Source organism: Oncorhynchus tshawytscha, unplaced genomic scaffold (assembly GCF_018296145.1).
Source record: "Oncorhynchus tshawytscha isolate Ot180627B unplaced genomic scaffold, Otsh_v2.0 Un_contig_766_pilon_pilon, whole genome shotgun sequence".
NCBI classification, from domain to species: Eukaryota; Metazoa; Chordata; class Actinopteri; order Salmoniformes; family Salmonidae; genus Oncorhynchus; species Oncorhynchus tshawytscha.
In genome coordinates, this window is record NW_024609833.1 from 358,005 (window position 1) to 381,151 (window position 23,147).

Sequence of the window (23,147 nt, forward strand, 5' to 3'; positions counted from 1 at the left end):
AAACTGGGTGGTTCAAGCAGCGAATGCTGATTGGCTGACAGTCGTAGTATATCAGACCGTATACCACAGGTATGACAACAGTTATTTTTAGAGACAGATCGAAACCTACTGGGGTGGAGTGGTGGTCCAAAGTAGAAGAGGGTTGTTAAACTTGTAAAAAAAAAAAAAAAAAAAATGTGGTTGGGGGGTGCACAGAAGGAGGGTGGTGCATAAATATTTGGATAGAAAATGTACAAATTACCCTCTTTCTATACGTCTATCTGTATTGCTGAAGCAGTAGCCATCTGACAAAGAAATGCATGTCGGTGTCGTAGCATGACACCGACAAGTATAAGCTTCTCTTTCTTGGTAAAGACCATATTTTTTACCTATTTGGTAAAAGACCATATTATGGCAAGAAAAGGCTCAAATAAGCAAAGAGAAATGTCAGTCCATCATTACTTTAAGACATGAATGTCAGTCTGGAAAATTAAGAACTTTTAACATTTCTTTAATTGCAGTTGCAAAAAAACTTCACGCGCTATTATGAAACTGGCTCTCATTAGGATCACCACAGGAAACAAATACCCAGAGTTACCTCTGCTGCAGAGGCTAAGTTCATTAGACTTCAGAAATTGCAGCCCAATTAAATGCTTCAGAGTTCAAGTAACAGACACATCAACTGTTCAGAGCAGGCTGCATGAATCAGGCCTTCATTGTCAAATTGCTGCACAGAAATCACTACTAAAGGACACCAATAAGAAGAGACTTGCTTAAGCCAAGAAACACGAGCAATGGACATTAGAACACTGGAAATCTGTCCTTTGGGCTGATGAGTCCAAATTTGAGATGTTTGGTTCCAACTGCTGTGTCTTTGTGAGACACAGAGTAGGTTAAAGGATGATCTCCGCATGTGCAGTTCCCACCGTGAAGCATGGAGGAATGATGTGTGATGGTGTGGGAGTGCTTTGCTGGTGACACTGATTTATTTAGAATTGAAGGCACAGTTAACCAGCATGGCTACCACAGCATTCTGAGTGATACACCATTCCATCTGGTTTGCACTGTTACACACGCCTCTATGAAGAGGGAACGCAACACCCGGCTACAACTCAACTCTCCGTGAAGAGAAATAGGTATGGACTGTAGGTGTGAGTAAGGATGACAAAAGGCAGAGAAGTTACCGTTTACTAGGAATTTATTCCTTCACACGGTAATATGGGGAAAAGGGGCTGGACGGAACCAAAACAAAGAAAGTACATCTCAAAGCCCCCTCCTACCTTACCTGCCTACCCACTACTTACCTAATTTATCACCACCTGGTGCCCCTAACCAAAATACAGGGGGTGGTCCCCCAGTTCGTACCTAGTGTGCCTAGACAGTGAATATACTACGGGTATATGTATGCCTGCGGGCCTCTTGCCTAAGCACTCCCTAGGTGCCTTCCCCTTCCCCACTGGGAACAAATTAAATAGAATATTAAACAATCCACTTCACAACAAAACTGAGAAAACTAACTCAGGCCATTCAAGAAGCTCTGACAAAGCAACAAACAGAACATACCAAAGCTGCTACCAACAACATCTAACACAATACATACCAACGACCAACATGCTATACCCCTCAGCCATCAACCTCCTATCTCAGCAATGATCTATATCACAATCAATCTCTCCCCTGAACAACAGAACACTGGTTTTATAGCTTCAGAAGGCATTGGAAATTGGAGACAGCTGCGTCCTGACGAGGGGGCAGGGTCAGCTCTCCAATTAATTGTGGAGTCGACCAATCAGCTGCTGGGGGATTTCAGGAAGCCATCTCCTGAAACACTCAAATACACAAACTTCAACACAGCAACTGGGGAAAGTGACATGCACTTAGTGGGACTATCATTTGTTTTTCAACAGGACAATGACCCAACACACCTCCAGGCTGTGTAAGGGCTTTTTGACCAAGAAGGAGTGTGATGGAGTGCTGCATCAGATAACCTGGCCTCCACAATCACCTGACCTCAACCCAATTGAGATGGTTTGGGATGAGTTGGACCGCAGAGTGAAGGAAAAGCAGCCAACTGGTGCTCAGCAAATGTGGGAACTCCTTCAAGACTGTTGGAAAAGCATTCCAGGTGAAGCTGGTTGAGAGAATACCAATATATATATATATATATATATATAATTAAAATATGAACATCATACAGTGGACACCTTAGACATTCTAATGTACTTGTCCTCTTGCTCAGTTGTGCACCGGGGCCTCCCACTCCTCTTTCTATTCTGGTTAGAGCCAGTTTGTGCTGTTCTTTGAAGGGAGTAGTACACAGCGTTGTACCTGATCTTCAGTTTCTTGGCAATTTCTCGCATGGAATAGCCTTAATATCTTAGAACAAGAATAGACTGACGTGTTTCAGAAGAAAGTGCTTTGTTTCTGGCCATTTTGAACCTGTAATCGAACACACATGCTGATGCTCCAGATACTCAACTAGTCTAAAGAAGGACAGTTTTATTGCTTCTTTAATTAATAAGCACAACCGTTTTCAGCTGTGCTAATGTAACAGGTTAAAGAAAATATTCATAGCCTGTTATACATTAAAAAGTATTAGTAAGTTCATAGTATGTGAGGATCTTAAAACATCTAAGGTTAAGAAGATGCATTCAGTATTAGTTGATAGAGATTGATAACATTCATATAATTGTGTTAAAGTTAAAATCTGTCAAAGGGTACGAATTGTGAGAGTAATGTGTAAACGTTATATTGATTACTTTATTTTGTGGTGCCTAAAAGTGTTCATCTGTCATCTACGAAATGCTCTTAGTCTTTGAGCCGGAGATTGATTGCTCTGGTCTCCACCCATATTCCTGGGGAAAATCGCGGTCTTTTCTCATTGAACTAAACGTTGAATTGAGAATACAACACCGTATCACTCTCGTGATTATTTCTCCCCTGTTTTCAGGTACTTTATTGATGATAAAAATAGTAATTTAAATGTTATAACTCACTAACATGTCAAGAGTGTTTAAGGTGTGTCTTAGTAACGTCTTTAGGAAGTTAGAGTTAAGTTTGAAGAGAGTAATAATTAGCCCTGCTCGGTTGAAGTGAAGAATAGCATCGTACTGAGAGTAGCTGCCATTTTATGTCGATTGTGAATGAACATGTACGTTGTTAATAAGATATTTTGCTGCGTTAGTTGTATAATGGGTTTTCTGTTGTTTTGTAATGTGTTACTTTTGTGAAATGATTACACTAAACGTTGAATTGAGAATACAAAACTGTATCACTCTCGTGATTATGTATCCCCTGTTTTCAGGGGCGTAACATAATTGCAAAAGGGTTTGCTAATGATCAATTAGCCTTTTGAAATTATAAACTTGGATTAGCTAACACAACACCGATAATGGGCCTCTGTACCCCTATGTAGATATTCCATAAAGAATCTGCTGTTTCCAGCTACAATAGTCATTTACAACATTAACAATGTCTACACTGTATTTCTGATCAATTTTATGTAATTTTAATGGACAAAAAAATGTGCTTTTCTTTCAAAAACAAGGACTTTTCTAAAGTGACCCCAAACTTTTGAATAGTCGTGTGCATGGATGTCCATTAAATTTCTCAAATGTCCAGTAAATTAAAATCTTCCCTGTCGTGGGAAGATTCCCTGAAATGGCATATTTTTTTAAAATGAGGATTTTAGAATATTCACATGAAATTCTGTTGCGAATTTTATGGAAACATAGCTATGAACAACACAAAGACACTGGCAAGTTCCCTAGTCTAGTGTCACTTTGATTATGCCTGCACATCATGGTTCAGCAGCAGCCCCAAACATCTAAATAATAAGCTACCAGCCAAACTCATACTCATCTGGAGGTTTTCATCTCTATCTATGTAATTGTTTATGTACTTCTGTAAAAAAAAAAAAAAAAAAAAAAAAGATAGGGACATCAATGGAAATTTGTCCCCATAAGACAGTCATATCTTCTTTCTTCCCATCCTGACTCTGATTTATATTTGCATTTCAGTAATTTTCCAGATGCACTTATCCAGAGCGACTTAAATGTGCAATTAGGGTTACGTGCCTTGCTCAAGGGCACGTTGACAGATTTTTCACATTGTCAGCTCAGGGTTTCGAACCAGTGACCTTTCAATTACTGGCCCAACTCTCTAACCGCTGATGTAATATACCTGCCTTTTAATATCCTTCCCATCTTCTATAACATAGTAGAGGTTAGGTTAGTCAGATAAATGATTGATGTGACTGAGGGGGAGTAGAGATTATTTACCTTGTCTGAAGTATTTCCCATGAGTAGTAAGAAGGCATGGCAAGAATAAAACGGATTACTAATATATTAATCCAATATTGTTCCTATATCTTCATGTCACTTTCTATTCTTCTCAGGCTAAGCTGAACATGTGATCTTGTATAAAACCACGGTGGCACATTTCCTAATGACACAGATGGCTCTATAACAATATCTCTGAGTCCATATTCATCAACTATTTTTCCAATCTCTGGGCCAAAACCCCTCTTGATATCGTTCATTTTCCCAGCAGTCAGTGTAGGATAATTGACCGTACTACCCTTCAATCTTGCCCTGTATGCCAGCGCTAGCTTAATTCTAAGGGACAGTGGCATTTCCCCAGTATCTACAGTTGAAGTCGGAAGTTTACCTATACCTTAGCCAAGTACATTTCAACTCAGTTTTCACAATTCCTGACATTTAGGTCAGTTAGGGTCACCAATTTATTTTAAGACAGTGAAATGTCAGAATAATAGCAGAGAAAAGTATTTTCTTCATTATTAATGTTCTGAATGTAAACTGACCCACTGGAATTGTGATACAGTGAATTATAAGTGAAATAATCTGTCTGTAAACAATTGTTGGAAAAATTACTTGTGTCATGCACAAAGTAGTTGTCCTAACCAACTTGCCAACACTATAGTTTGTTAACAAGAAATTTATGGAGTGGTTGAAAAACAAGTTAAAGTAATGATGGACTGTCGTTACTCTTTGCTTATTTGAGCTGTTCTTGCCATAATATGGGCTTGGTCTTTTACCAAATAGGGCTATCTTCTGTATACCATGCCTACCTTGTCAGAACACAACTGATTGGCTTAAACTCATTAAGAAGGAAAGAAATTCCACAAATTAACTTTTAACATGGCACACCTGTTAATTGAAATGCATGAATGAGTAGGTGTGTCCAAACTTTTGACTGGTACTGTAAGTACTTTACACAACTGATATTGGTAAATATTTATGGTTATAACATACGGTCAAAAACAGTCTCCAGCTAACATCTATTAGTAAAGGCATAACTGAGTTGAGAAACAAATATTCCACAGATAACATTATTGTTGGAGGTGATTATAATGTTGCTCCTGATGACTGGATGGATAGGTATCCCACCAGGCATTCACCCCATTGTTTTAATAACTTAATTCTACATTTATGCTCCAACTTTCAACTTTCCGATGTTTGGCGTTCTCAGAATCAAACTAAAAACATTTATTTGTTTAACTCTTCATCTAGCGACACACAATTCAAATCTAAAATTGATTATTGGTCGGTATCTTCCAATCTTATGAATCTTGTCAGTGAATGTATTCTTTCCTTTTGTTTTGATAATGACAACAGATTTTCTAAAGCATACTTGAAATGTAACTCTTTTCTTTTAAAGAATGAGTAATTTTGTTTACAGCCTAAAGATCTTATCAGTGAGACCTGTCCTGATTCTGCTCTTTCTTCTACTAACAAATGAGAAATGATTAATGTCAGATTTCCGATGTCTTGCCATCACTACTGGTAAAAAGCAGATGGATATTATTGTTGATATTAACCCCCCCAATTTGTCGAACCTCCTTCTTTGAGACAGAGACTAATATGTCTTATGCCCAAACCAAAGGACTCTCTTTACCTGGACAATTGGCGACCAATCACATTGTTGGCAACTGACTAGAAGTTACTAGCCCATGTCTATGCCAATAGGCTGAAAAAATGCCTTTATGATACAATCCGTGAAACTCAATTAGTATTCATAACCATATATGATTGGTATTAAATATTTTAGATTACAGTGAGTTCATAGAAGATGATGGCTTTATCTTCTTTTTACATGTTTGACACTAGAGCACAACGTTTATTTAGAACTCTCTCTACTTTTGGGTTTGGGGAGAATTTATGTAAAGTGATGAGGATGATATACACTGCTCAAAAAAATAAAGGAAGCACTTAAACAACACAATGTAACTCCAAGTCAATCACACTTCTGTGAAATCAAACTGTCCACTTAGGAAGCAACACTGATTGACAATAAATTTCACATAGTGTTGTGCAAATGTCAAATCAAATCAAATCAAATCAAATTTTATTTGTCACATACACATGGTTAGCAGATGTTAATGCGAGTGTAGCGAAATGCTTGTGCTTCTAGTTCCGACAATGCAGTAATAAAAAGCAAGTAATCTAACAATTCCCCAAAAAAACTACTGTCTTATACACAGTGTAAGGGGATAAAGAATATGTACATAAGGATATATGAATGAGTGATGGTACAGAGCAGCATAGGCAAGATACAGTAGATGATATCGAGTACAGTATATACATATGAGATAAGTATGTAAACCAAGTGGCATAGTTAAAGTGGATAGTGATACATGTATTACATAAGGATGCAGTCGATGATATAGAGTACAGTATCAACGTATGCATATGAGATGAACAATGTAGGGTAAGTAACATTATATAAGGTAGCATTGTTTAAAGTGGCTAGTGATATATTTACATAATTTCCCATCAATTCCCATGATTAAAGTGGCTGGAGTAGAGTCAGTGTCATTGACAGTGTGTTGGCAGTAGCCACTCAATGTTAGTTGTGGCTGTTTAACAGTCTGATGGCCTTGAGATAGAAGCTGTTTTTCAGTCTCTCGGTCCCAGCTTTGATGCACCTGTACTGACCTCGCCTTCTGGATGACAGCGGGGTGAACAGGCAGTGGCTCGGGTGGTTGATGTCCTTGATGATCTTTATGGCCTTCCTGTAGCATCGGGTGGTGTAGGTGTCCTGGAGGGCAGGTAGTTTGCCCCCGGTGATGCGTTGTGCAGACCTCACTACCCTCTGGAGAGCCTTACGGTTGAGGGCGGTGCAGTTGCCATACCAGGCGGTGATACAGCCCGCCAGGATGCTCTCGATTGTGCATCTGTAGAAGTTTGTGAGTGCTTTTGGTGACAAGCCGAATTTCTTCAGCCTCCTGAGGTTGAAGAGGCGCTGCTGCGCCTTCCTCACGATGCTGTCTGTGTGAGTGGACCAATTCAGTTTGTCTGTGATGTGTATGCCGAGGAACTTAAAACTTGCTACCCTCTCCACTACTGTTCCATCGATGTGGATAGGGGGTGTTCCCTCTGCTGTTTCCTGAAGTCCACAATCATCTCCTTAGTTTTGTTGACGTTGAGTGTGAGGTTGTTTTCCTGACACCACACTCCGAGGGCCCTCACCTCCTCCCTGTAGGCCGTCTCGTCGTTGTTGGTAATCAAGCCTACCACTGTTGTATCATCCGCAAACTTGATGATTGAGTTGGAGGCGTGCATGGCCACGCAGTCATGGGTGAACAGGGAGTACAGGAGAGGGCTCAGAACGCACCCTTGTGGGGCCCCAGTGTTGAGGATCAGCGGGGAGGAGATGTTGTTGCCTACCCTCACCACCTGGGGGCGGCCCGTCAGGAAGTCCAGTACCCAGTTGCACAGGGCGGGGTCGAGACCCAGGGTCTCGATCAGCTTGGAGGGTACTATGGTGTTGAATGCCGAGCTGTAGTCGATGAACAGCATTCTCACATAGGTATTCCTCTTGTCCAGATGGGTTAGGGCAGTGTGCAGTGTGGTTGAGATTGCATCGTCTGTGGACCTATTTGGGCGGTAAGCAAATTGGAGTGGGTCAAGGGTGTCAGGTAGGGTGGAGGTGATATGGTCCTTGACTAGTCTCTCAAAGCACTTCATGATGACGGATGTGAGTGCTACGGGCGGTAGTCGTTTAGCTCAGTTACCTTAGCTTTCTTGGGAACAGGAACAATGGTGGCCCTCTTGAAGCATGTGGGAACAGCAGACTGGTATAGGGATTGATTGAATATGTCCGTAAACACACCGGCCAGCTGGTCTGCGCATGCTCTGAGGGCGCGGCTGGGGATGCCGTCTGGGCCTGCAGCCTTGCGAGGGTTAACACGTTTAAATGTCTTACTCACTTCGGCTGCAGTGAAGGAGAGACCGCATGTTTCCGTTGCAAGCCGTGTCAGTGGCACGGCCACAGAGAAATGGAATAGACAACAGGTGGAAATGATAGGCAATTAGCAAGACACCCCCAATAAAGGAGTGGTTCTGCAGGTGATAACCACAGACCACTTCTCAGTTCCTATGCTTCCTGGCTGATGTTTTGGTCACTTTTAAATGCTGGTGGTGCTTTCACTCTAGTGGTAGCATGAGACGGAGTCTACAACCCACACAAGTGGCTCAGGTAGTTCAGCTCAACCAGGATGGCACATCAATGCTTGCTGTGGCAAGAAGGTTTGCTGTGTCTGTCACCGTAGTGTCCAGAGCATGGAGGCACTACCAGGAGACAGGTCAGTACATCAGGAGACGTGGAGAAGGCCGTAGGAGGGCAAAAATCCAGCAGCAGGACCGCTACCTCCGCCTTTGTGCAAGGAGGAGCAGGAGGAGCACTGCCAGAGCCCTGCAAAATGACCTCCAGCAGGCCACAAATGTGCAAATGTGCATGTGCAGCCCAACACCGTGCAGGCGGTTTGGCATTTGCCAGAGAACACCAAGATTGGCAAATTCGCCACTGGCGCCCTGTGCTCTTCACAGATGAAAGCAAGTTCACACTGAGCACATGTGACAGATGTGACAGTGTGGAGACGCCGTGGAGAACGTTCTGCTGCCTGCAACATCCTCCAGCATGACCGGATTGGTGGTGGGTCAGTCATGGTGTGGGGTGGCATTTCTTTGGGGGGCCGCACAGCCCTCCATGTGCTCACCAGAGGTAGCCTGACTGCCATTAGGTACCGAGATGAGATCCTCAGACCCCTTGTGAGACCATATGCTGGTGCGGTTGGCCCTGGGTTCCTCCTAATGCAAGACCATGCTAGACCTCATGTGGCTCGAGTGTGTCAACAGTTCCTGCAAGAGGAAGGCATTGATGCTATGGACTGGCCCGCCCGTTCCCCAGACCTGAATCCAATTGAGCACATCTGGGACATCATGTCTCGCTCCATTCACCAACGCCACGTTGCACCACAGACTGTCCAGGAGTTGGCGGATGCTTTAGTCCAGGTCTGGGAGGAGATCCCTCAGGAGACCATCCGCCACCTCATCAGGAGCATGCCCAGGCGTTGTAGGGAGGTCATACAGGCACTTGGAGGCCACAAACACTACTGAGCCTCATTTTGACTTGTTTTAAGGACATTACATCAAAGTTGGATCAGCCTGTAGTGTGGTTTTCCACTTTAAATTTGAGTGTGACTCCAAATCCAGACCTCCATGGGTTGATAAATTTGATTTCCATTGATATTTTTTGTGTGATTTTGTTGTCAGCATATTCAACTATGTAAAGAAAAAAGTATTTAATAAGAATATTTCATTCATTCAGATCTAGGATGTGTTATTTTAGTGTTCCCTTTATTTTTTTGAGCAGTGTATAATGATATTAGCAGTTCAATGGCTATGAGTAATGGAACATCCCTCGTTTCTTTATTTTTTAGAGGAATTAGAAAGGGTTGTCCAATCTCCCGTCTTTTATTTATTTTAGCCACTAGCCGTATTTCTTATTTCTTAAATCTGAGAATTTAAAAGGGATCTGTATTTTTGGTAAAGATAAATATATAAATGTCAGTCAAAGTTATAAATATCAGTCCATTTGCAGATGATACTGCCCTTTTCCTAAAGGATAGGGTCAACATTACCTCCATATCTGCTAAAAAGAAAGTTAAATATTTTGAAATTGTTATCACTAAAACTAATTCAGATAAAGAATCTTTAAACATTGATAATAGGATTAATTCCATGAGAGTTTTGTTAAATTGGGGTCTGCAACGAGATATCTCAATTTTGGGTTGTAATTCTTTCGTCCAAGACTGATGGTTTATCTAGAATAATTTACCCAAGTCAGTGCCTTTTTTCTTTCAAAAAAGTCCATTATGTTATATTTAGATTTATTTGGAGGAATGAAACGCATTATATTCGGAAATATCAATTAGGGAATGACTATGATCGTGAAGTTTTACAGGCGATTGATTTTGAGGCGTTAGTGGGTATAGTGGAAATTTCCTGTATTAACAAATCATGAGAGAGCAAACCACACACAAGTCAGAGTTATCATAAAGTCCATCTTTAATTATATGAGCTCCATCACAACCCTGTGCCTCTCAGATCAATTCAGTGTCTATAAATGAATTCTCTGAGAGTTCTTACAAAACAGTTCTTAGTATCATCTTTAGCCAAGACACACCCATCTCAACTCACATGACGAATAACAGATCTTAGGAACATTTACAAAGGAAGACTTTACTTGAGAGAGGAGTATCCCATAGCCAGACAGCATTGGCTATAAATTATCGTTCAGCTTTGTCTAAACTATGTTCTTATCTCACTCTTAGTACCACTCAGGACCAAAAACAAAACCTCATTCACTAGCATATATCAAATACACCCCTCCTGGACAAGATCACAGAGACACAGTGACTGGCACACAGACATTGTGGAGCCAAGAGATAATTGGTTCCCCCTCAATCATCCCTTCACATGGTTTGAAAGATATGTTTACATATGAAGACAAGCTTGACCTCTCCCCTCTCTGCGGCCCAAGTAACTGAACCCAGGACAGAGAAAGGATAACTGCAAATGTCCACCACTATAGTACAACAAGATTCTAAACATTCTAAATGAGTAGTAACTCACAAGCATATAATGAAAATAAAACATCTTATCTATGTAACCCAACTATTCTGATTAATCCCCAACATGGGTCATTTTAGAATTAAATGGTTGAAATGTTTATCTTATCCTACCTCTATGTGGTATCATATCCCTAACAGTCTGTTTAATAAACTTGGACTTGAATTCCTAATGAAATGTGATTTAATTACCTGTGAAATTGTCTAAGTTTCACCAGAAAATTGTATTTTTCTGGAAAATGATATTCAAACACATTTTTTTCCCCCATAAAACATTGATTTGGAATAATAGAGTTATCAAAATTAATAAGAAATCCATTTTTAAAAGCCTTTGGTTTGACAAGGGTATTCATTTTGTATGTGATTTGTTAGACAACACTGGGGAGTTTCTGACGTTTAATGAGTTCATTGATACATTTCAGGTTTGCAAAGCAATTCCACTTCCTTTACTTTGACTTAAGAAATTGTCCAGTTATCCCAAAAGTTAAACTCATTTAAAAATATTTTCCTCCATCCGTTAATTTCTTGCACAAAAGGTTCCATTTTGACAAAATGTATTTTTTTGTTCCTCTGATTCAGAATCTATAGAACATCTTTCATGCCGCCATTCTAGTAAACTATGAATTGAAATTCATGACTGGTTGTGTAGAAGATCTCAAAATTTACCAAAGTTTACCTTTGATGTTAAATGGCATTATGCTTATCCTTGTAATTCCGATCATAACTATTTTATTAACGTTATTCTCTTGGCCAAATATTAGATTCACAAATGTAAACGGGGTGGGGAAAATTCCTTTTTAACTTTTCATTGAACTGTTGCAATTTTATAAATCCCTCAAACGTGTGAAACTTAAACGGCCAGTTTATTTTAGCATTGTATTCACAGGAATGTCCCTGTATTAAAGTGTAATATTGGTATTGTCATAAAATAAAAATGTAAAAAATGTGCAAATCTGTTGGGAGCGTAAACGTTAAAAAAAACACCATCTGGTTTGCTTAATGAAGAACTTGAAATTATTTATACTTATTTAAAACCAAATAATTTTACTCAAGTAGAATCTTACTGGACGATTTTCATTTGAGTAATTCTGTTCAAGGCGACTTTACTTTTACCAAAGTAAAATTTACCACCGCACATTGTGCACATTTACATCCATTTGAGCATTTCACCTTTGCCAAGACAAGCCATCCACCTGACAGGTGTGGCATATCAATAAGCTGATTGAATAGCTTGATCATGGCACCTTGTGCTGGGGACAGTAAGGCCACAGATGTCAAATTGAGGGAGCCTGCATTGGCACGCTGACTGATGGAATGTCCATCAGAGCGGTTGCCAGATTATTTGTCAATTTCGCTACCATAACCCACCTGTCGTTTTTACAAAGTGGCAATACGTCCAATTGACCTAACCACCACAGACCAGGTGTTAACGCTCCAGCCCAGGACCGCCAGGCTGGGCCTGGCTCTCTATTGGGTGGACCAGCACCCTCCCATGGCTGCACCCCTTCAGTCATGTGACATCTATAGGGCTTAATTATTTCAATTGACATGTAACTCTAAAATTGTTGCATTTATGCAAGTAAAGTTTTCCTGCTAAATGTAGTTTATAGCCTGCTGTGTTAACTAGTCAAGCATTGTACCTTTGCCACAAGCCTAAATATTGTGAAGGGCTAGGTTAAGAAACAAGGACATAGTGGTCGTTTGAATGGGAATCTGACAAGATCATTCGAGGTCCATTTCATCAACCTCCAGTTTAATGTTAGGAAGAACAAACTAATAGTCCAGACAAATTAGAAAATGTAAGGTCTTAAGTCTTTTAATTTTTGCAAAACAGAAAAGACAATACAGACAGTCTGGATTCAGGCAAAGGAATCTTGCAGTCCACTCTCCAAGCAGCACATCAGAAGAACCACCCCCCAGTGTCAGTCTAATGGAATGTTCCATTTCCCCTACATAGCTACCGGTCCAAAGTTTAAAACTCAGTGCAAAAGGGTACTGTTTTTTTATTATTTTTTTAACAGTACCCACCGTTAACTAGAACAAAATCAACGGCTTTTCTAGAATTTTAACTTAAGGCTCAAGACAAGAGCAACACTGGTCCACTGGCAGCAGGAGTTAAGATAATTATTTTGTTATACCATAAGGACACCGACCAGGTTTCTCCAGTAAAAAAAAGGCAACTGAACAGATTGGGGAAAAAAAGTGAGGCTATACAGGTGTGTAGGTTTGAGACAGCATTTAATCCACTTCCTCCATGCGTGAAGCATCCTCATCTCCCTCTAGAGGTGGGATCTCATCTGGGGCGGGTGCAGAGGTGGGTTCCTCGGGGATCACTTCGTCATCATCGATTCCTGAAAGGGGAAGAGAAATTAGACCTAGCCTACAACCCCATTTTCCATTATAGTCAACCATGTTACCCTTTAGAGCCGTTTCCTTCCCCCTAACAGTTCCGAGTGTGCATCCTTACCCAGACCCAGCTTGATCATCCTGTAGATGCGGTTGGAGTGAGTCTGGGGGTCATCCAGGCTGAAGCCCGAAGAGAGCAATGCAGTCTCGAATAATAGGATAACTAAGTCCTTCACCGCCTTGTCGTTTTTGTCCAGGTCAGCCTTCTGCCTTAGGGTCTCCACAATGGGGTGGTCTGGGTTAATCTCCAGGTGCTTCTTGGCCATCATGTAGCCCATTGTGGAGTTGTCCCTCAGGGCCTGTGCCTTCATGATGCGCTCCATGTTGGCCGTCCAGCCATACGTGCTGGTCACGATGCAGCAGGGCGACGACACCAGCCTGTTTGACACAGTCACCTGAAGGGGCAGAGAGGCGAATGTTATGTCAAACTAACAGCATACAATGTGCAGGTGAGACAAGACTGTGCAGGCAAGTTGACCCTATATTGAATAGTCAAAAGATCAGCGTTAAAATGGGAAGAAAATCCTAAATGAAATATTGTGCAGGAAAGTTGTTAAATTTCACACAAAACACCATCCAAAATGTAATCAGAAACAGGCAAATTCTCAGCTCTGGAAAAGGTTGGTGTCAATGTTAGAATGTCATAATTGCAAGCAATCACCACTAAAAAACGCTGCATCAAACTCACAAGGTCTTCTAGTCTCTAGGTAATGGCATAACCTCCTGGGGACAAAACTACATGGACACACTGGGCATTCCCAGTCAATCCAATGGCAAAGCCGGGAGATAGAGGCACAACAACCACGCGAGCCTAACAGGACACTTCAATCTACATGGTCAGAGGACTCACCAGGGTCAATATTAGCTTATGATGAACTATGGCACCTGTTTGCAACCAGAAATAAAAAAGTCAAATGATCAATCACCAAAATTCAGAGCACAGAAAGAGATTAGTCATGGGCATTTTTTTTTGCAGAAAGCACAGGTTGGTTCCCGTCATTTACCTTCTCTACTTTCTTGTCCAGGATCTCCTTCATGAGCTTGCAGAGGTTCTCAAACCTCGTCTTGTCCTCCTCCATCTTCTTCTTCTCCTCCTCATCCTCAGGCAGCTCCAAGCCCTCCTTGGTTACAGAGACCAGGGTTTTACCGTCAAACTCCTTCAGCTGCTGGACGCAGTATTCATCGATGGGCTCCGTCATGTACAGGACCTCGAAGCCACGCTTACGCACGCGTTCTACAAAGGCTGAGTTGGCCACCTGGTCCTTGCTCTCACCTTAAGAAAAATGTGATGTCAGTCAACTTCTATGTCTAAGTGATTAAAGTCAATGACTGCCATTTGGCTTAGGGCTCAAAGTTATGTTGATTGAATGTGTAACTAGACCCACCGGTTATGTAGTAGATGGATTTTTGGTTGTCCTTCATGCGGGTGAGGTACTCTGTGAGGGAGGTCAGCTCATCTCCAGACTGGGAGCTGTGGTAGCGAAGCAGCTCGGACAGCTTCTTGCGGTTTTGGGAGTCCTCGTGGATCCCCAGCTGCAGAGAAACAATTACCATTAGTATAACCTGGTAGTCAATAGGAGTTACTACACAGTAGCTAAATATAATCATGAAGTTTAAGGTTGGGGCTCTTGAAGCCAGTCTAAATATATAGTCAATAGTTCTTCAAACACTAAATAGGGATAGATACTGGTTTGGAACAGCACAATAACTAGCCCCACTGGGTATGTGGAAAGCGCTTATAATATTTAAGAAATTGGGCAAACTACTAGGGATTACTCGATTAGTCGGGGAACATGTCAGCCGATATTAGCTAAAAATGCCCAGTTTAACACCAACGTGCAAAACCGATGTCAAAGCTGACGCGCATAGACAATGCCACAAATTTATTTTTTAATACAGAAAAAGCAGAAATACAAGCTCACACTTCCAACTAAACAAGTTCAAGTCAAGCAGTCATTTGAAAGAATCTTTACATTCCACTGAAAAACGCCAAGACAATGGAATTCATTGCCCTTGACAAGCAACCGTCCTGTTGTGGATGTTGGCTTTTGTCGACTGGTCGAGCACCTGGTACACAATTTCTCAGATGCTCTCAGAGTTACAGTATTGTCGAAACGTACATCTATGAGCGTCACGACTGATATTTGGCCCAGTGATGTCAACCCCATGAGCATGCCGAGTCTGACAGCAAAGTGGGTCGATGAAGATTTAGTACTGAGGAAGCCGTATTGCATGCTCAAGAATGTGCTGGTTCTCATACCGCTGCTGCCATTTGAGAACAGGAACACGCCTATCACCAGCCGAACTACTGACTAAACAATCGAATCAACTGTCTGCAGCAGACGTCATACCCTCTGACATGGCATTGAAACGCCTGCGCAACACTGCCGACAGACCGTGGGGTTAAAATGTAGTTGAGGCTGTGAACAAGCGAGTAGGTGGCATTCTGAGCCCCTTTACTGTGTCGCCGCTAGGTACAAGGATCACTACGTCAATGCAGACAAGAAACAGGGTTTATGTGAAATGTTGCATACACTGGAAACGGACAGTGACAGTGCGCACCGAGGAAGATGCCACAGAGCTGAAACTTCACTACAAAACATGCATGATGAAATCCTGGTCGAGAATGAAACCACTGAAGGAAACAGCACAGCAAGTGAAAGAAATATGTTTTGATTATGTTTTACTGGTAGTGGGAACATACGGCAATGCCAACAAAATAACTTTGGTCAGTGTGATGTGTGTGTGTGTAACAGTTAGGAACAAATTCTTATTTACAATGAACGCCTACCCCAGCCAAACCCGGACGACGCTGGGCCAACTGTGCATCGCCCTATGGGACTCCCAATCACGGCCAGATGTGATACAGCCTGGATTCGAACCAGGGACTGCAGTGACACCTCTTACACTGAGATGCAGTGTCTTTGACCGCTGCGTCCGTGTGTGTTGACTATTTAACTGTACTAGAATGCTTAAAAAGGCCGCAAAAACATGTTAAGTATAGTTCTTTGGCAAGGAAAATATCAGTATGGACAAATACGTCATATCCGTGCATCCCTACGAACTACATTGCTAGACTTTCCTACAAAAATTAAAAGGCATCTAGGTCCATGATCCACTTTAGGTAAACCTTGGTTTAATCACATTTAAACATTGAAGATTACCAGATGACAGCAAATGTGGCAGAGGACAAGTTTGATTACTAGTAGCAAAACAATCTCTGCTCAAGAAATTCTGATCAAGATCCTACCCATCTCCCAAAGTTACCTTGAGGTTCTTGGAGAAGCCATCGTAGAACTTCTTGTAGTTCTCCTTGTCCTCTGCCAGCTCACCGAACAGCTCCATACACTTCTTGACGATGTTCTTGCGGATGACCTTGAGGATCTTGCTCTGTTGCAGCATCTCTCGGGAGATGTTCAGGGGGAGATCCTCAGAGTCCACCACACCACGCACAAAGTCTGCAGGGGGAGAAGGAAGACATTTAACTTCTTTAGCGATTTCCATTACAGAAATTGCTGGATATAAACACAGTTACAGAGAAGACAAGCAGCCAACCATTTCAGAGGGGCATTATCTGCGCTTGCCATTAGCCTACATGTGAAGAAACAATGCTGTATTTGTAGTCGGTGGCATTGAAATTACACAGCCAGGGGACAAAGTGGTAGCAACTTTGGACCTCCAGACTATCTGGAGACTAGGCTACTTACTCAGGTACTCTGGGATAAGCTCTTCGCAGCTGTCCATGATGAAGACCCTCCTGACATACAGCTTGATGTTATTCTTCTTCTTCTTGTTCTCAAAGAGGTCAAAGGGTGCGCGGCGGGGGATAAAGAGCAGGGCACGGAACTCCAGCTGGCCCTCCACTGAGAAGTGCTGCAAAAGGGAAGAAGCAGGTGAGGGTTACTACACACCCATCTTATCCTGCACTTAGATCCGTTTGTGCTATGTAGCCAAGTCCCACAATCATAGGAGTCACCCAAATACCCCCCCCCCAAAAAAAATTGTCACATGCACCAAATAACCGTTGTAGACTACCATGAAATGCGTACAACAATGGAGTTTAAAATGTAAATAGTAACAAGAGGAATACAATACACAAGAATGAAGTATTATACAGGGAGTACGTGACCAATGTGACCAGAGGTAAGAGGTATTTGAGGTAGATATGTACATGAGGGCAGGGTGAAGTGACTAGGCATCAGGATAGTAAAATAAAACAGTAGCACCAGAAAATGTGTAAAAATGTGAGTGCATATGTAATGTGTATGCATGATTGTTAGGTCAATACGAGTGTTACTCGAGTGCATATGTAGTGAACACGTAAATAGTACATTTCTGGAACCAAGCCACCTAGGAATACCTTCTGGGCATACCATTTTGACATTGTAATTTATGTATATTTTAGTGATAGTACCTTGACTGCAAGGTGGTCCTCCCAGTCATTGGTCAGGCTCTTGTAGAACTCCCCATACTCCTCCATGGTGATGTCATCAGGGTTCCTGGTCCAGATGGGCTTGGTCTTATTCAGCTCCTCCTGGTCAATGTACTTCTCCTTTATCTTCTTAGTCTTCTTCTTGTCCTTGTCTTTGGAATCCTCCTCGTCATCCGAGCCCACATCCTCAATTTTGGGCTTGTCCTCAGCCTCCGCCTTTTCCTCCGCCTTTTCCTCCTTCTCCTCAGCCTCATCATCACTGATCTCCTTTTCACGCTCCTTTTCAACCTGCACACACAAAAAAGCAATTTAGCTTATTTAAAGCCTACAATAAAAAGGGAAAACTTCCCCTTACTTTTAGGGCCCTCAACCAGTCCTACATAAATGTCACTAATCACACTAGTTATAAATACTCCCATAATTCTATACTCACGAAAAGTGTGATGGGATATCCAATGAACTGAGAGTGCTTCTTGACCACCTCCTTGACCCTCTTCTCCTCAACATACTCAGTCTGGTCCTCCTTCATGTGCAGAATTACCTTAGTTCCACGCAACATGGGCTCCCCTGGAAATTAAGTCAACAGAAAAGAAAACACCCACCACTGCCCATTTCAGCATCACTACAATAGACAGTTTAATAGCATCTATTATTAGGGCTGACACAATAACTATAACAGACAAGTATATATTTTTGCATCACTGTCAGATATTTTTGGGGTGGAACAAACAGCTGACTGAAGCCGGGGCGGCCAGGCATTCGTGCGGTTGCGTTAGTTTCTGTTGTAACATGGACTTCACATGATGAAACTTAATCCTTGCTGAAACACAAGGTGATAGAATGGTCCTGGAACCTCTAACCCTGGCAATTTGACACACGGGTACACTCGCAATGGCTGCCTGGTATTTAGAGGCAATCATTTCCATGGTAAATGTAGAACATTTCCTCAAATGATGTTATCTGATGGGGCTCATGCAGCAATGTATTTTGTCATGTCAGTTGAATCAAGTCACAGCACCTATTGATGGGTAAATGTTGTGCTTTTCTCCTATGGGTACACTCACAACGGCAGCCAGTCCACCCATTATGCCATCATTGACTTGCATGGGGAAACCCATTCTATTTCTAGGGAAGCGCATGCATTCTGGAGGAGAAATGTGTGAGACATGTGACTGTGGTCATTTGGATTAGTCAGCCGAAATTACATAACCGTCACAGCCCTACCTGTGATCCAATCGCAAAACAATGCAGAGGCAATTTATGTTTTTCATGGTTTTGTACATTTTACAAACCCACCCGCATAGCCTTCATTGGGCAAGACACATACCACTGTCGACCTTGACTGTGAATGAGCCTCCGGCTGAAGACTCCCAGATGTACTGCTCGTCATCATTGTGCTTAGTGATGACAGTCACTCTTTCTGCCACCAGGTAGGCGGAGTAGAATCCCACACCGAACTGCCCAATCATGGAGATGTCAGCTCCAGCCTAGCAAAGATGGGAAAAAAATTAATCACTCTCAATGTTCAACTGAATAGTATTTGAGGCATATTATTGAATATTGCTGTAATGCCATGGACATACTTGCAGGGCCTCCATGAAGGCCTTGGTGCCAGACTTGGCAATAGTTCCCAGGTTGTTGATGAGGTCAGCTTTGGTCATGCCAATTCCAGTGTCGATGAGGGTCAGGGTGCGTTCCTCCACATTGGGGATGATGTCAATCTTCAATTCCTTGCCATTGTCCAGCTTGGTGGGGTCCGTCAGACTTTCGTAGCGGATTTTGTCCAAAGCCTGAAAGATATTGAACAAAGCAGACAACAGTATCAAAGTAGCTGGAAAAGTCCAAAGGGGTCATTTATTACATACACAACCTCCACACATCCTTTTCAGGTTGTAATCATCCTTATGCACTGAAGTTTGTTTATTGTATAGATGAACATGCTGGATGCTAAAGCATTACAAAGTCACTGTACAGTAGTGCCAACAATTAGACTTTGAACAGCATGATACACCCCTAACAAAAAAAAAAAAAAAACTTACATCAGAGGCATTGGAGATCAACTCCCTGAGGAAGATCTCCTTGTTGGAATAAAAGGTGTTGATGATCAGGGACATGAGCTGAGCAATCTCTGCCTGGAAGGCAAAGGTCTCAGCCTCCTCCTCTTGGCGCATTTCTTCAGGCATCTGGGAGCAAAAGCAGCAATGTTATGAAATTGCCCAAATGACCTGTATATCACAAGTACAGAATTAAATGAAGCACATGCATTCTAGTGATTGCTGTTAGCAACAAGTTGAGTGTTGCTTTAGTTGAAATGTACCCCATAGTTTAGTCATCACAACCCAACAGTTAATTGTCATGCCAATCTGGCCACAATGTACTATAAAATTAGGCATCAACACAAGTAAATCCATTTTGGGTACTTTGAACAAGTGTCCCACAATCAGTTGCATTTCCCCCTGATAAAGACCAACTACCGGATGTTGAGGAAGCATCCAACAACATGGCGACATCCTGGAGACAATGGACGTAGCCAGCACGTGGTTGACAAACTCTGAAAGGTTCTGGAAATCCATAAAGAACTCTCCTCCAAATTGACTTCCAGCACGTTAATTGAATTGAAACGTTATATCCCACGTAGTTATCAAGCCGCTAAATCCATGGAAAGGCGACGACGATTCAGCAATGCAAGACAAGCAGCTAGTTAGCGTGTCGTGGCGCAAAGTCATGCTGCCGACGTCCAGACGGTACAATTAACTTTATTGGAGTCGAAAGGGGACCAGGTCACCCATTGTAGCAGATGTAACGTAATTCGTTACCTACACTGTTGCACAATCAATTGCAAATTCATGTCAGCTCCAATGGCCACTAAAATGACACTTCATCAATTTAAAAGTGTCAGAAGCCATGTAAGTGCAGCAAGAAGTGTTGACGTTAGCTGCATTAGCCAACCGGACAATGAAAGCTAGTAGCATTATGTCGACGAAGTCGTTGACAGTTTAACAGCCAATCCAGCCAATACATTATGTCATCTAAACGTAGTAGTTAACTAATTCACATGAACCTTAATTTGCCTTATTAGAAAGTTAATTAGCCAACGTTAGATTGCCTAGTTAGCTAATACACAGCAAGGCAGAATCAGTTGTCACAGTGGATGTGGTGAATGACATTACCGAGAAAGGCTAACTAGATAATTTAGTGTACAAATAAAATAAACAAAAGCATTCTGTACTTAAAATGTAGCAGACGTTTGTAAACTAGTTAGCGCGCCTGCTAACTACCGAATCGAACATTCTCGAAGACTGATGCTGGACAAACCAGAGATGATAGGCTAAAGTTATCCAACTAGCAAGAGGTGACTTTTGAGCGCTGATTATAAAGGCAACAATATCTGAGTACGCAGACGAGCTTTAGGGTTAAGAGAGTATGTACACACCTTTATTTGTTCCGTTCACGTTTCTTGAATAAAATGCTACCAATATCACCAGTCCCCTCGGATCTATGACGCAGGAAACTAGAAAGGGATTTGCTTTTATAAGACCGATATCTTTCTACCCTCTTGTGTGTTTGACTGTGCGGGGGTATCCATCCGCAGCACTTTGTGGCTGTGTTGCGTCAAGAGTGGGTGCGGCATCTCCTTGACGAATCCCTTACATTCAAGTTAAAATGCATGTAAATTCTTGTCACGTTAAAAATAAATATGAATATCTAATCGAAGTGATTGTCATTTTCCCACGTTCTATCATGGATGATCTTCATCCATTTTCATCAGCAATTTCCTCAATGGGTGCTTTACTCAGGTAAATTATCAGAAACATCTTTGGAAAAGGCTATTGACAGTTGTTTGAACTGCCGACTTTTGATTACATTGCAGGATAGACTACAGATTTATTTAAAGAAAATATTCACATTTAGTAGTGGATAGACTGCATAGAGAAGCATATGATTTAATACCGCAATGTCACATTTTGTATCAATCGGACTGTATAGTCAAATTGCCACATATTACAAAAGATATACACAACTGGAAATTATCGTTTTAATCTCGCGGAAGAATATCAATCAACTCTAGTGGCTGTACTTCGTTTTTTCCAGCACTTTCCATGAAAAACCCGCCTAAAAACTGACGTCACGTGCTTGTCAAACGCAGTCCTAGCTAGTTACCACAGCCACAAAGGGTTCGTAAATTGTCTCCAATGTGTCAGAGAGCGCTCTGGGTAAATTAGTTCGTAAATTCAGAGCCTTTCGCTCTGGGAGCTTACACTGGACGCTCTGGTCAAGGAGAAGGATAGATCCGAGAGTTCTGACATCACAACGGCAATGAAGCACTCAAGCTAACTGGCTAAAGTTGGCAAGCTTGCTAGCTACTTCCAGACACAAACGAGAGAACACCTCACTCTGACCATTTTACTCGCCCAAGCAGAGTTGGTTAGGCTGTTTTCATGTTAAATACAATAAAGCCTGAGGGGGTGTGGTATATGGCCAATATACCACGACTAAGTGGTGTTCTTATGCAACATGGAGTGCCTGGACACAGCTCTTAGCCATGGTATATTGGCCATATATCACATACCCCTGAGGTCCCTTACTGCTATTAACTGGTTACCAACGTAATTAGAGCAATTAAAAGTAATGTTTTGTCATCCCCGTGATATATGGGTACAACAAATCAGTATTCAGGGCTCAAAACACCCAGTTTATAAAGAGTGTTGGTAACTAAATCTGCTGCTGGCAACAATGAACGTTTTTTTTTTTTGCTGAAGTTTACTGATAACAGTCATATTCAACAGGTGTTGCGTGTTTGTAAATTAATCAGTTATTCTGCACTCTGGCACAATCAGATGAGAGTGCTCTGAAATCGGAGTAGATAGAGTGAATTTACAAAGAAAAGTATATCATAAAATTGTATGAAAACAAAAATGAAGGTTAGTTACAGGGTTAGCATTGTGGTTAAAGTTAGGGTTAAAGCCAGACTCAGTAAATCCCAAATAGAATGTTACTTTTTTTTCTGGTTTAATACATCCCGAAATGTATCTATGAAAGATTAATTTGCCATTTGGGTCACTTCAAAGTGATTTAACAAATTATAAGTACAGCAGCTTTGTTTACAAATAGGTTGTTATCAATATGTCTGAAACCTATCATCTTCACTCCTTTGAGTGCAGGGCTCCGGTTGCTTGAATGGGTAGTCACGCTGTGGAGCATGACTATTCTAGATTTCCTCCAGATGGTACCTAAGGGTGGTATTCTGCTGCATTGCAGAGTCCACTTGAGTGCTTAGAGTACTGATTTTGGACTATTTTCTTTCAAAGTTTGGGTTTGGAGTTCATCGGAAACTGCAAAGACAAGTTTAATCAACTTATAGATGTTGACGAACCATCAGTACTGTACCAGTAATGT

General features: G+C 41.7%; 1 protein-coding gene across 3 annotated transcripts; it reads right to left on the reverse strand.

Annotated features, from left to right (window-relative positions):
* Nucleotides 1-12,712: 12,712 nt before the first annotated feature.
* LOC112217445 (heat shock protein HSP 90-beta) lies at nucleotides 12,713-21,338 on the reverse strand. 3 transcript variants are annotated; one of them, XM_024377735.2, is made up of 12 exons: nucleotides 21,184-21,338; nucleotides 19,790-19,933; nucleotides 19,334-19,540; nucleotides 19,078-19,237; nucleotides 18,184-18,317; nucleotides 17,733-18,038; nucleotides 17,026-17,191; nucleotides 16,586-16,776; nucleotides 14,704-14,851; nucleotides 14,323-14,591; nucleotides 13,380-13,713; nucleotides 12,713-13,263 (listed from the first exon to the last, which is right to left on the reverse strand). In XM_024377735.2, the coding sequence occupies exons 2-12, from the start codon at nucleotides 19,931-19,933 to the stop codon at nucleotides 13,151-13,153; spliced, it is 2,172 nt and encodes a 723-aa protein (XP_024233503.1). In that variant the 5' UTR covers nucleotides 21,184-21,338; the 3' UTR covers nucleotides 12,713-13,150. The 3 variants fall into 3 exon arrangements, with proteins under 3 accessions (XP_024233503.1, XP_024233504.1, XP_024233505.1); XM_024377736.2 differs by having other exon boundaries at nucleotides 19,790-19,975; nucleotides 21,184-21,324; XM_024377737.2 differs by lacking the exons at nucleotides 12,713-13,263; nucleotides 13,380-13,713 and adding an exon at nucleotides 13,737-14,203.
* Nucleotides 21,339-23,147: the final 1,809 nt, after the last annotated feature.

What these genes read in the sequence shown, in the direction of transcription:
- LOC112217445 (XM_024377735.2), bottom strand. Translation starts at nt 19,933, where the DNA reads ATGCCTGAAGAAATGCGCCAAGAGGAGGAGGCTGAGACCTTTGCCTTC. An exon ending in AGGACCACCTTGCAGTCAAG is followed by an intron (nt 17,192 to 17,732) that starts GTACTATCACTA and finishes TCCCTTTTGCAG; the next exon opens with CACTTCTCAGTGGAGGGCCA. An exon ending in GCTTCTCCAAGAACCTCAAG is followed by an intron (nt 14,852 to 16,585) that starts GTAACTTTGGGA and finishes GTTTCTCTGCAG; the next exon opens with CTGGGGATCCACGAGGACTC.